At 40.8% G+C, this 12,774-nt stretch overlaps 1 protein-coding gene across 1 annotated transcript in view; it reads right to left on the bottom strand.

The window, feature by feature from the left end:
• The window catches only part of SCP2 (sterol carrier protein 2), a 142,587-nt gene that overhangs the window by 39,110 nt on the left and 90,703 nt on the right, over window positions 1-12,774 (bottom strand). Inside the window, exon 12 of the mRNA XM_066376299.1 lies at window positions 7,313-7,466. Within this exon, the coding sequence (XP_066232396.1) occupies window positions 7,313-7,466 (154 nt within the window). The remainder of the gene's footprint in view (window positions 1-7,312; window positions 7,467-12,774) is intronic.

The following is a 12,774-nucleotide window of genomic DNA, read 5'->3' as shown; positions in this document are numbered from 1 at the left end:
TATGACCAAAGCAGTTACTGTGAAAGAAAGTTGATAGGGTGCTCTTTCCACTAATCAACAATGCCTTTCTGATAAATTCCAGTCTATAAAAAATTTAAAAAGATATTGCAGACAGGTGACATTTAAGTAGTTTTATAATTTCTTCATTCTAACTGCTAACTGGTGGCTACAATACTATGGAGACATATAAATCACATGAGATTTTTGTATGTAGTCCTTAAATATCTTTTAAAATGAAACTAAAATTGCACGCGTGTGTGTGTCCACTGTGTACCTGAGAAGGCCCACAATTAGTAAAAACAGGCACTTAGCTAGCAGCTACACTGTGGTTTCAAAATACCATCCTCCACTAAAGAGAACCAGGGCTCCTTGGAGAAATGGCTGATCCTAGGGCTTGGGCACAGAAGGAGCTTGGAGTATCTTTTTGAGCTAGTAAGTACTAAAAGGATTCATGAACCAATATGAGTCAACTAGAAGAAACTCTCACTGGCCAAAGCAGGGACATTTCAAGTATCAAAAGTAATAATAATAATGGGCCCTGGCCGGTTGGCTCAGTGGTAGAGCGTCGGCCTGGCGTGCGGAAGTCCCAGGTTCAATTCCCGGCCAGGGCACACAGGAGAGGCGCCCATCTGCTTCTCCACCCCTCCCCCTCTCCTTCCTCTCTGTCTCTCTCTTCCCCTCCTGCAGCCAAGGCTCCATTGGAGCGGAGATGGCCCGGGCGCTGAGGATGGCTCTGTGGCCTCTGCCTCAGGCACTAGAATGGCTCTGGTCACAACGGAGTGATGTTCTGGATGGGCAGAGCGTCGCCCCCTGGTGGGTGTGCCGGGTGGATCCCAGTTGGGCACATGTGGGAGTCTGTCTGACTGCCTCCCCATTTCCAGCTTCAGAAAAATGCAAAAAGAAAAAAAAAGTAATAATAATGGATTATAACCCACTGAATGGAATAAGAATTCATGAGTTCATACTGATGTAATTATCAATATATAAATATAGATTGAAATAAAATTTAAATGGGGGAGAAGAGAAACTCTTCCTTACAGCAGAAAGCTGTAACAAATGATGACATTAAAAAAAATCATCAGGCCCTGGCCGGTTGGCTCAGCGGGAGAGCGTCGGCCTGGCGTGTGGGGGACCCGGGTTCGATTCCCGGCCAAGGCACATAAGAGAAGCACCCATTTGCTTCTCCACCCCCCCTCCTTCCTCTCTGTCTCTCTCTTCCCCTCCCGCAGCCAGGGCTCCATTGGAGCGGAGATGGCCCGGGCGCTGGGGATGGCTCCTTGGCCTCTGCCCCAGGCGCTAGAGTGGCTCTGGTCTCGGCAGAGCGACGCCCCGGAGGGGCAGAGCATCGCCCCCTGGTGGGCAGAGCTTCGCCCCTGGTGGGCGTGCCGGGTGGATCCCGGTCGGGCGCATGCGGGAGTCTGTCTGGCTGTCTCTCCCCGTTTCCAGCTTAAAAAAAAAAAAAATCATCAATGGATGATAAAATGAATGAGTAATAGGCAAAATTTGAGGAAGAGGATATTTATACAATCTCAAGCATGGCAACACAAATTGCTTATGAACTACAAAACAAAAAACCAGTAACTTTTCAGAGAAAAATACCGTAGATACCTTAACCAAATGAACAAAGATAAAAATCACCAACATGGGCCTGACCAGGCAGTGGAGTAGTGGATAGAGCATCGGACTGGGATGCAGAAGACCCAGGTTTAAAACCCCAAGGTCGCCAGCTTGAGCGCAGGCTCATCTGGTTTAAACAAGGCTCACCAGCTTGAGCCCAAGGTTGCAGGCTTGAGGAAGGGGTCACTCAGTCTGTTGTAGCCCCACAGTCAAGGCACATATGAGAAAACAATCAATGAATAACTAAGGTGCTGCAACAAAGAATTGATGCTTCTCATCTCTCTCCCTTCCTGTCTGTCCCTATCTGTCCCTCTCTCTGTCTCTGTCACAAAACAAAACAAAACAAAAAAAAATCATCAACATGAAACAACCAGCACCATGTGCCTCTAGATATGATACTCTACAAAGGATACAACATCAGTGGTATTCTTGCAAAAAAACATGTACCCTGAATCTAATTATGAGGAAATACCAGATAAATGCAAATTGCGGGGCATTCTATTTTTAAGGAATGTACTGCAATCTTCAAAATACTCATCAGGAAATACAAAGAAAGGCTGAGGGATTGTTTTAGATGAAAGGGAAACTAAAGAGACATGAATGCATTGGGATCCTGGAATGGATTCTGGACAAGGAGGATTAAAGAAAAACTTACAGTATCTTTTATAAAGATATTATTGAGACAACTGTCAAACTGTGACTACGTCTTTGGATTAGGTAATAATATTTTATAAATGTTATATTTCCTAATTTTGTTAACTAACCTGTGGTTAAGTAAAGAATGTCCTTGTTTTTAGAAATGCACACTGAAATATATATGGATAAAGGAGCATAAAGTCTCCAATTTTCTCTCAAATATTTCAGGAAAATATGCATATATGTATAAATTTATGTAGAGAAAAAATGATAAAACAAATGGGGAAAAATATAAACAGTTAGTGAATCTGAATACAAGGTATATGGAAGTTCCTTATATTATTCTTGTAATTTTTTCTGTATGAAGTTATGTATAAAAAAAAAGAGTTCTAATTAAAATAGAAATTAGAAAATGAAAAAGCCAATCACCTACAATCCCACTATTCCAACAAGTTTCCTATATTCATTTTTTTGACATCTCTCTTCTTGCCCTTGTTATATACAGCTATAATCATTACATGGATACAATTTTTACTTCTAACTTTTTTTTTTTTTTTTTTTTTTACAGAGACAGAGAGAGAGAGTCAGAGAGAGGGATAGACAGACAGGAATGGAGAGAGATGAGAAGCATCAATCATCAGTTTTTCGTTGCGACACCTTAGTTGTTCATTGATTGCTTTATCATATGTGCCTTGACCGTGGGCCTTCAGCAGACTGAGTAACCCCTTGCTCGAGCCAGCGACCTTGGGTCCAAGCTGGTGAGCTTTTGCTCAAACCAGATGAGACCACGCTCAAGCTGGCGACCTCGACGTCTCAAACCTGGGTCCTCTGCATCCCAGTCCGACGCTCTATCCACTGTGCCACCGCCTGGTCAGGTTACTTCTAACTTTTAACTCTTTATCTCACCCAGGCTTTTTACTTCCAACCTAATTAGATAATTTTCCATTAAAAACAAACAAACAAACAAAACTGAGCAATTTAAATATGCCTCAACCAAATATGAACAAACTGTGGTATATCCATACAATGGAATACCACTCACAGATAAAAAGAAATAATTTACTGATACACACAATAACATGGATGAATCTCAAGGGTAATATGTTAAGTGAAAGAAAGGTCTTTTGATTCTATTTGTGTGATATTCTAGAGAGGGAAACTTTTTGGGCTGAAAACAGGTCAGTTGTTGCCAGGGGGTGAAGTGTAGGGAGAAAGGCTGGCTACTAATGTAAATGAGAAATTTGGGGGGATGATGAAACCATCTGATATCTTGATTATGGTATATGTTTTGTCAAATTTTGCAGAACTGTACACACACAAAAAAGGTGAGTTTATTTAACAGATTACAGAATGAAAGTCTATTCTCTGTATCTAAAAGCTCCAATTATATGAAAAAATATATAGTATGTTATAATACAAAGTAAATTCACATAATTAAAATTGGTCTAAATTAAAGGAAAGAATAGTTTAACTATAAATTAAATGCAACCAGTCATAATTGTTAAATAGGACCTCTCCCTCTTCATTCTTATGGTTCCTGTTGCAGCACTAACTTTTCTTACCCACACCACAACTCCCTCCTAAGGATCCCTGGCCTCTGGTCTCCTCCCATTCAAATCAAAATAATGCCAGACTGATCTACCTAATGCACAATGTAATCACATGATTTTTTTGTTAATACATATACAGTATTCTGTAGAATAAGTTCCAAACTCCTGACCATAGCATTTGAACCATTTCAAAACCATGATCCAATCTACTGTTACCTCCACACTACTGCTTTGCCTCTCTACCCAAAAGAGTCTACTCTCCACCACCCAGCACAGCCACTCACTAAACCTCTGTGTATTTTCAAATCTCTCTACCTAATATCAAATTCCTGTACAAGACTAGAATGCCCTTCCTTTATCCTTCTGCTGGGCAATCCTAGTCATCCCATTTCAAACTTACATTCTTTATTTTTTTTATATTTATTGATTTTAGTGAGAGAGGAAGGGAGAGAGAGAGAGAGAGAGAGAGAGAGAGAGAGGAACATTGAGCTGTTCCTGTACGTGCCCTGACCAGGAATTGAACTGGTAACTTCTGCACTTCAGGACTATGCTCTAACCAGCTATCTGGCCAGGGCAAATTTACATTCTTTAAATAATTTCTTCCTCTGGGCTTCTATAGCATTTTAATAAAAAGTATGTCGTCTTCCCCACATAGTCAAAGGACTATACTTCTGGGCCAAAAATGTCGCAGTTGCTCCATCAGAGTTAGCTAAATGAGAAACCAAGCAAATCAGATTATGTAAAATGGGTACCTTAAAGCTACTTTGTTAAAACCAAACCACAATCTCATTTTATCTTTTTTTTTTTTTTTTTTTTGTATTTTTCTGAAGTGAGAAGCAGGGAGGTGGAAAGACAGATTCCTGCATGCACACGACCAGGACCCACCCAGCATGCCCACTAGGGGGCGATGCTCTGCCCATCTGGGCATTGCTCTGTTGCAACCAGAGCCATTCTAGCACCTGAGGCAGAGACTATGGAGCCATCCTCAGTGCCCAGGCCAATTTTGCTCCAATAGAGCCTTGGCTGCGGGAGGGGAAGAGAGAGATAGAAAGGAGAGAGGGAAGGGTGGAGAAGCAGATGGGCACTTCTCCTGTGTGCCCTAGCCGGGAATCGAACCCAGAACTTCCACATGCCAGGCCAACACTCTACTACTGAACCAATCAGCCAGGGTCTATAATATCATTTTAAAACTGTATTTGCACCATCAGACTTAGAATTGTTTTCCCAACTTTGGCTGCTGGAGTTATGTTTCTATCACTAAAACTATCAATATCTTTAAATATTTCAAACGAATTTTTTGTCATTAATATATTATCTGAGTTTTTTTGGACCTCTCCCTTCCCAGAAATATCAACTGTGGTTACTGTGAATAGTTCTATATCTCAATTTAGTCTCCTGAAACTAAAAGAATTATGAGAATTCCATGTTTTTTGAGCAAATTTAAGAGCTGCACTAATATTCTGACTTTGGTAGCTCTTTATAGTTTTGCTTTCACTAAGGATATGAGCTGATGGAATTCCAGAGGACAGTGTAGAACCAACAAGTCAAATTTAGGAGGAAACTTAAAAATTCAACTTCATTTTTTTTTTCTTAAGTGAAGTGGGGAGGCAGAGATAGACTCCTGCATGTGCCCCAACCTGGATCCATCTGGCAAGCCCACTAGGGGGCGATGCTCTACTCATCTGGGGCCATTGCTCCGCTGCAACCAGGAGCCATTTTAGCACCTGAGGCAAGGCCATGGTGCCATCCTCAGCACCCAGGCCATCTTGCTCCAGTGGAGCCTTGGCTGTGGGAGGGGAAGAGAGAGGTAGAGAGAAAGGAGAGGGGGAAGGGTGGAGAAGCAGATGGGCACTTCTCCTGTGTGGCCTGACCAGGAAGGAATTGAACCTGGGACAACACTCTACCACTAAGCAACCAGCCAGAGCTTTTTATATTAACTTTTAATATATTTTATTGATTTTAGAGAGAGAGGAAGGGAGAGAGAGACAGGGACATCCAACTGTTCCTATATGTGCCCTGGGCCGGGGATCAAACCAGCAACTTCTGCCTCTTAGGACATTGCTCCAACCAACCGAGCTATCCAGCCAGGGCAAAATTCAACTTCTTATCATCTTTTTATTTAATTCAATAAACATATATACCCACTATGAGAGATCCTCAGAGGGGTGTGGTGAATCACAGTTTTTGGCCTCAAGGATTTCATATAATAAAAGGGATAAAAACAAACTAGATATTCTGCAACTAAACCAAAATTGGATAGGAACCCAAGAGGTATAAAGTGAATATTTAAAGGAAGATGGTACCTGTGATGGGCCTTAAAAGAAAGAATTTTCACATCAGAAATGATACTTCAAAAGAAAGAAAGAAATGGTATTTCAGGCAAACAACAAAGGCTGAAGGGTCAGAGAGTATACACTCAAGAGCTTGCAAAATATCAGAATTTAATGGACTCTGTTAATGAACTGTGTTGAATATCCTTGTGGAACCAGTGTGAATAAATAATTCCCAAGAATTTCAGGAAAATAAAAAGGATCCAATTAGTGTTGAAAGCTACAGCAGACAATAAGTACTAAAAATAAAGACAAGGACATCACAATTTCATAATCAGGTTATTGGTGACCTTACTGACCTCAGTGGGAAGTCAGAAACTAGACGGTAAATTTCAGCATGGAAAAACAAAGGTGGCTCAATATAAAGAGCTCATCATAAAAAAATAATGAAAGGTAAGGACAAAAAAACAGACCTTTTACAATACAGAAGACCTGAACATGCTTGCTGCAAGAGGGAAAGGAATTAATGGAAAGGCAAAGATGGAAAGATTCAAAAGGGAGAGGGTATACTTTGTTTGTGCAACAAAGTTACAGAAAGTGGGTGGAAAGAAAAGCATGCAAAGAGGAAAGCTGGGCCTTGGAAAGGAAGAGCACGTTCTTCCTCTAGGATGGAGGAGCACTTCTCAGAAGAGCATGTTAGTTGAGGGATGCTGAAGGGTTTTGGGGGAAAAGTGCTTAGAGATCTGATGAGCACAGGCATTCACAGACAGGAAGAAAATCAGTAACAGACAAATAAAAAGGATTCTAGCAGCAGGATTAAGAAATAAATTTGCAGAAGTCCCATCAGCATGTTTGATGACTTTCTCTAAACAACCTCAGAAACCTGGGAAGCTCTGGGGAGAAAGCAAATTGTGGGAATGGAAACCAAAAAGTGACCTGCCTAAATTAAAATCACTCCAGTTGGCCAGGCTGAGACCAGGACCCAGCCAGCTCCGGCTTCTCGTTCTGTACTCTCTTTTGATTGTGCTGCCTCCTTTTTGAACAAAAATTTCCTAAGGCTGGTTAAGTTTAAAGCTCATGGCCAATGTTGAAGTTTTAAAGATATGCTGTTAAAGTAATGTAATGAGATACTCTTTGAGTACTAAGACAATAAAATTAAGACTTGTTACATGTAAAACGTCATCAGCTGTGAAAAGTCAAAAGGATTCACTGCCAGACAAAAACCAGAATGACACTTACCTGGCAGCTTCGGGAAAACCCATCTTGTAGATCGTGACAACTGCAGCTCCTCCAAGGCCTAAATTATGCTGCAGAGCAACCTTAGCACCAGGAACTTGTCTTTTTCCGGCTTCCCCTCTCAGCTGCCAGCAGAGCTCAGCACACTGAGCCAGACCTAACAAATCAAACACAGAGCAGTCAGAGTCTGTTGCTTTAAAAACAGCTGCCCCAACAGCTAGCTTTCTTAAGCCAGATAAGGGCTAGCCAACATTTGTGACTTTTAATTAAAGCTTTTAATTAAGCCAAGATAACGTTATTAAATAACTTCTCTTAAAAGCACTAATGGTTTTGGCACCTAGTTTTCTTCTCTTAAGTAATCTCTATATTTAGGCAACATGCAAGAATAAGACATTCTCTGCACTCTAAAATTTATCCAACTTGTCATTTTCTGGCTAGGCTGAAAGAGAAAACACTGAATATAAAGTTCTCTAGCCAAGGCAAAACGGCATATACTGTAAATGATTTAACTAATTTTAACATTTTTATGTATCAAAAGAAAATAATCTAGTATTTTGAAGTTCGTTGTCCCTAAATAATTTAGCTAGTATGGGGACTTTTCTATTATTCTCCCCTAACAGGAAGAGATGACAAGCATCCACTCATAGTTGCTTCACTTTAGTTGCTCATTTATTACTTCTCATACATGCCTTGGGGGGGGGGCGGGGGGGGGGGCTGTAGCAGAGCCAGTGACCTTGGGCTCAAGCCAGCGACCCTTGAGCTCAAGCTATCCACCATGGGATCATGTTGATGATCACACACCCAAGCCAGGAACCCGGCACTCAAACTCTGAGCCTACGCTTAAGCCAGATGAGCCCACGCTCAAGCCAGGGACCTCAGACTTTCGAACCTGAGACCTCAGCATCCCAGGTCAACATTCTATCCACTGCACCACAACCAGTCAGGCAATAAATAAAATATTTTAAAAATATAAAATAAAAAGAATGAACATAGCTATTTACAAGAATAGCTTTTGTCCCCTAGATAACAAAATCAAAGATTTTTAGAGCTGAAAAGAACTTAATCATGTAAGCACTGAGAAACTGTAAAATTAATTTGTGAATGGTCACAAAGCAGGCTAATTCCAGAGTAGAGCTCAGAACCCAAGTCTCCTGGTTTACATTTGTTTTGTCTTTCTACCAGACCAGCTATTAGAGGATAGCTGAGTTAAGAATGTTCTGTCAGGCCCTGGCTGGGTAGCTCAGTTGGTTAGAGCGTCATCCCGACACACCAAAGTTATGGGTCTAATCCCAGTCAGGGCACATACGAGAATCAACCAATGAATGCATAAATAAGTAGAACAACAAATAGATATTTCTCTCTCTCTCCCTACCTTTTTCTCTAAAATCAATTTTTAAAAATTAAAGAAAAGGAAAGGATGTTCATCAAGATAGACTGGTCTCCTCCTCCTAGAGGCAGAGCTTCCCAGGTCTACTTACAATGTCTACTCTTCCACCCACGCCCCATCACAACTCCTGACTACCCGTGACAGTGTCCTATATAAACTCCAACCCCCTTAAGAAATTTAAATGCCACTTTTTATTTCTAAGCAGTGTCTATATATTTACAGAATATGTATCTTAAACACTGTCTTAAAATAGGGAATTCCACAACCTGTAATAATTTTTTTTAGTTGGGAACATTTTGAATATTAATTAGGAAGTTCAAAGTGAATGATTTGACAAATATATCCAAACTTTGGGGCAATCGGTTTGACTAGAAATCTGCCATATTAAAAGCTTTAACTGTTAATAAGTATGTAAGGCCAAAAAAGTATTAAAACTGGTTTTATTACACACGAGTGGGGACATACTACCAGTTTTCTTCCAAAAAGAATAAATATACATACTTCACAAATATTTGAGAAAATATTCAACCTCCCTTTGATCAAATCAAACAGAACAATACTATTTTTAACCAATCAAATTGGTAGGGATGTTTAAAAATGGAACTAATCATCCTGGGAAGCCTTTGACAAGACAGCCACCACAATAAAGTATTGATGAGAATTCAAATCAGTACAACCTTTCTGGAAAGCAATGTACAAAATCATTAAGAGCCTTTAAAATGCCTTGAAAAGTCATTTTATGCATATAATCAAGTGTAGGAGTTCAGAAGAGGCTTCCCCAAAATGTGCCACTTTAGTATGTGAATTATTTTGGGCTGAAGGTAATCAAAACCCTATCAGCTCGCCTGACCAGGCTGTGGTGCAGTGGATAGAGCATCGGACTGGGATGCGGAGGTCACCAGCTTGAGCCCAAGGTCGCTGGCTCGAGCAAGGGAGTTGCTCAATCTGCTGTAGGACCCCCCACCCCCAGTCAAGGCACATATGAGAAAGCAATCAATGAACAACTAAGGTGCCACAACGAAGAGATGATGCTTTTCATCTCTCTCCCTTCCTATCTGTCCCTCTCTCTGACTCTCTGTCTCTGTAACAAAATAAATAAATAAAATTAAAATGCTTTTAAAAAAACAAACAAACCCTATAGGCTCATGAGAAATTTTTACTCTCCTTTAAAGAATTTAAATTAGGGGCCTTGCCTATAGTAAGAGTTATCACCAGAAATAACTTTTTTTGACCTATCTATATGGCCAGGCAGACTACTAATTACTAAACATCTGCTCTTCTTATCATCCTACAATGAAATCCTCCCGTCTTAAGCCCCAAAGCACTTGACCTCATTTCTTAGCTCAGAATGTCACATATATATAGAGTGGGGCAAAAGTAGGTTTACAGTTGTTTGTATGGAAAAGAATACAATAATTAATAAATAATAAAAGGATAAACCTGTGTTTCACATACAACTAACTGCAAACCTACTTTTGCCCCACCCTATACCTTATTTTCCCTTTCTGTCTTCGAACCTCACATATATGTGGAATCTGCGACTCTCTCATGTATGTGGGGTTCCCATACATATTCCTGTAATTGAATCTGGTCATTCTCTCTTGTTAATCTATCGCATGTAGAGTTAATTACTAGACCAGCTGAAAGAACTCGGAGGGTCGCAGGTAGTTTCTTCATCCCATACATAAGCATAGGGAAAGCTTAACAAAGCTATCTGTTCATCACACTGTGATAACGGTAAAAAACTAGATAATCTAGAAGTTAAATAACTGGGAAATGGTTATATAAATTATGTGCTATATGACAAAGTATTATTTTAAATGATGTTTATAAAGTTATTTTTTAACAATTTTAAAAAATGCTTATGATACCATCCAAGGGGGGGAAAATGCAATGAACCAATTAGATATTTATCTTCTTATCCATCCAACAATTTTTATTGAATGTTTATTTTGTGCCGGACATTGCACAAGGCTCAGAAGATCCAACAATAAACAAGATGTGGCTTGGTATCCTCCCTCATGAAGCCAGTAGTCTTGAAATATAAAAATATAGGCATTTACAATACAGTCTGATCTTGCTACCACAGGCAAGCATACAGAGGAAGAATCCCACTCACAGCTTGGTAGGTCAGGAAATGAGTACCAGATGAATGAATATCTATACTGAGATCCTATGACGAAAGAGGCACTAGCTAGGCAAGGAAAGAAAAAAAGAAAGAAAAGAGAGAGAGAGAGGAGGGAGGGAGGGAGGGAGAAGGAGAGAGAGAGAGAGAGAGAGAGAGAGAAGAAGAAGAAAAGAAAAAAGAAAAGAAAAGAAAAGAAAAGAAAAGAAAAGAAAGAAGAAAAGATGCTTCATGAAGAGAAATGAGCATGTGCAACGAAGGCACATGCCTGCCTAAGGAATAGAAGGTTAAGTGAGTGAGACTAGAGAGTGCTCAAGACAGCTAATATGGGAGTGAGAGGTAGAAGGCAGGGGGGAGAGAGAGAGAGATGGGGGAGGAAGGGTAGGCAGGCAGACAGGGAGGAGGGGAGGCAAGAAAGACAGGAAAGGAGGAGAGGGGCGGGAAGCAGGTAGAGAAGGGCGGGAAGCAGGTAGAGGGGCGGGAAGCAGGTAGAAGGGTAGAGGGAGGGAGGGAAAAAGGAAGAGAATATAAACAAATATGAGAAGCATTTACAGATTCTGCAACAATTTCAATAGCACCATACAACTATATTGTAGAAGATGCGGTATACTGAATTGAATCTCTACTCATGATTTGCCTAACTCACATAGGGCAAAAAGAAGGGAGAAAATAAACATTAACTCATTTCCTTGTAATTTATTTGCTGCTGACAAAAGACAACTGTGAGAAAACATACTGATTATTCGATCTTTCTAGTTGTCTATCTACATAATAAACTGGTGTTTCTTGTATTTCTAAAACCTAGATCTGTGAAGGGCAGAAGTCAAAAGCTGGCCTCAGAAATCCACTGTTTGAGATTTCTTTTTAATTTTCCTTCCTTGGATAGCTTCTGGCACTAAACTGAAAACCATAATTTTCTTCTGCTTGGAAAAATATAAGCTATCAAGCATGAATATATTTATAAATTGTAAATGGGCATAGAACAGGCAACCTGTCATAGTATATTCAAACAGTAATGTCCTTCTTACAGTCTCTTATAAAGGGAAAAAAGTTTTTTAACCTGATTACTTCATTTTACTACCATCTTGCTGCAAAAATTTCCTAACAAGATGGTCAATCTTTTTATAGAAAAATAATTAGCTTAGGACTCAGTTACACAGATATACAATCTAGTTGCTACTGAAAATAAACCATTCAAACATGAATAAACACTCCACTAAGTCTTGAAGATATAAAGAACTCACAGTATAATATAAAGTGTTGATAAAGATAATTAATAAGTGCTATGAAAAACCACAGAATTGCCCTGGCTGGTGGCACAGTGGATAAAGCATCGGCCCCAGAGCACTAGGGTTGCCGGCTCCACCCCAAAGTCACTGGTTGGAGCCCAAGGTCAGGGCACATAAAAGAAGCAATCAATGGCAAACTAAGTAGAACAAGTTAATGCTTCTCTCTCTCTCTCTCTTTCTCTCTCTCTCCTTACTCTCTCTCAAAAAAGGTCTAGAAATAAGCCCTGGTCGGTTGGCTCAGTGGTAGAGCGTCAGCCTGGCGTGCAGAAGTCCCGGGTTCGATTCCCGGCCAGGGCACACAGGAGAAGCGCCCATCTGCTTCTCCACCCCTCCCCCTCTCCTTCCTCTCTGTCTCTCTCTTCCCCTCCGGATGGCCCGGGCGCTGGGGATGGCTCTTTAGCCTCTGCCCCAGGCGCTAGAGTGGCTCTGGTCGCGACAGAGCGACGCCCCGGAGGAGCGTAGTCCCCTGGTGGGCGTGCCGGGTGGATCCCGGTCGGGCGCATGCGGGAGTCTGTCTGACTGTCTCTCCCCGTTTCCAGCTTCAGAAAAATACAAAAAAAAAAAAAAAGGTCTAGAAATATACTGCCTGGGACCTGTGATGGCGCAGTGGACAGAGTGTCGACCTGGAACACTGAGGTTGCTGGTTTGAAACCCTGGGCTTGCC

Source organism: Saccopteryx leptura, chromosome 3 (assembly GCF_036850995.1).
Source record: "Saccopteryx leptura isolate mSacLep1 chromosome 3, mSacLep1_pri_phased_curated, whole genome shotgun sequence".
NCBI classification, from domain to species: Eukaryota; Metazoa; Chordata; class Mammalia; order Chiroptera; family Emballonuridae; genus Saccopteryx; species Saccopteryx leptura.
This window is presented reverse-complemented; position numbering and strand designations above follow the sequence as displayed.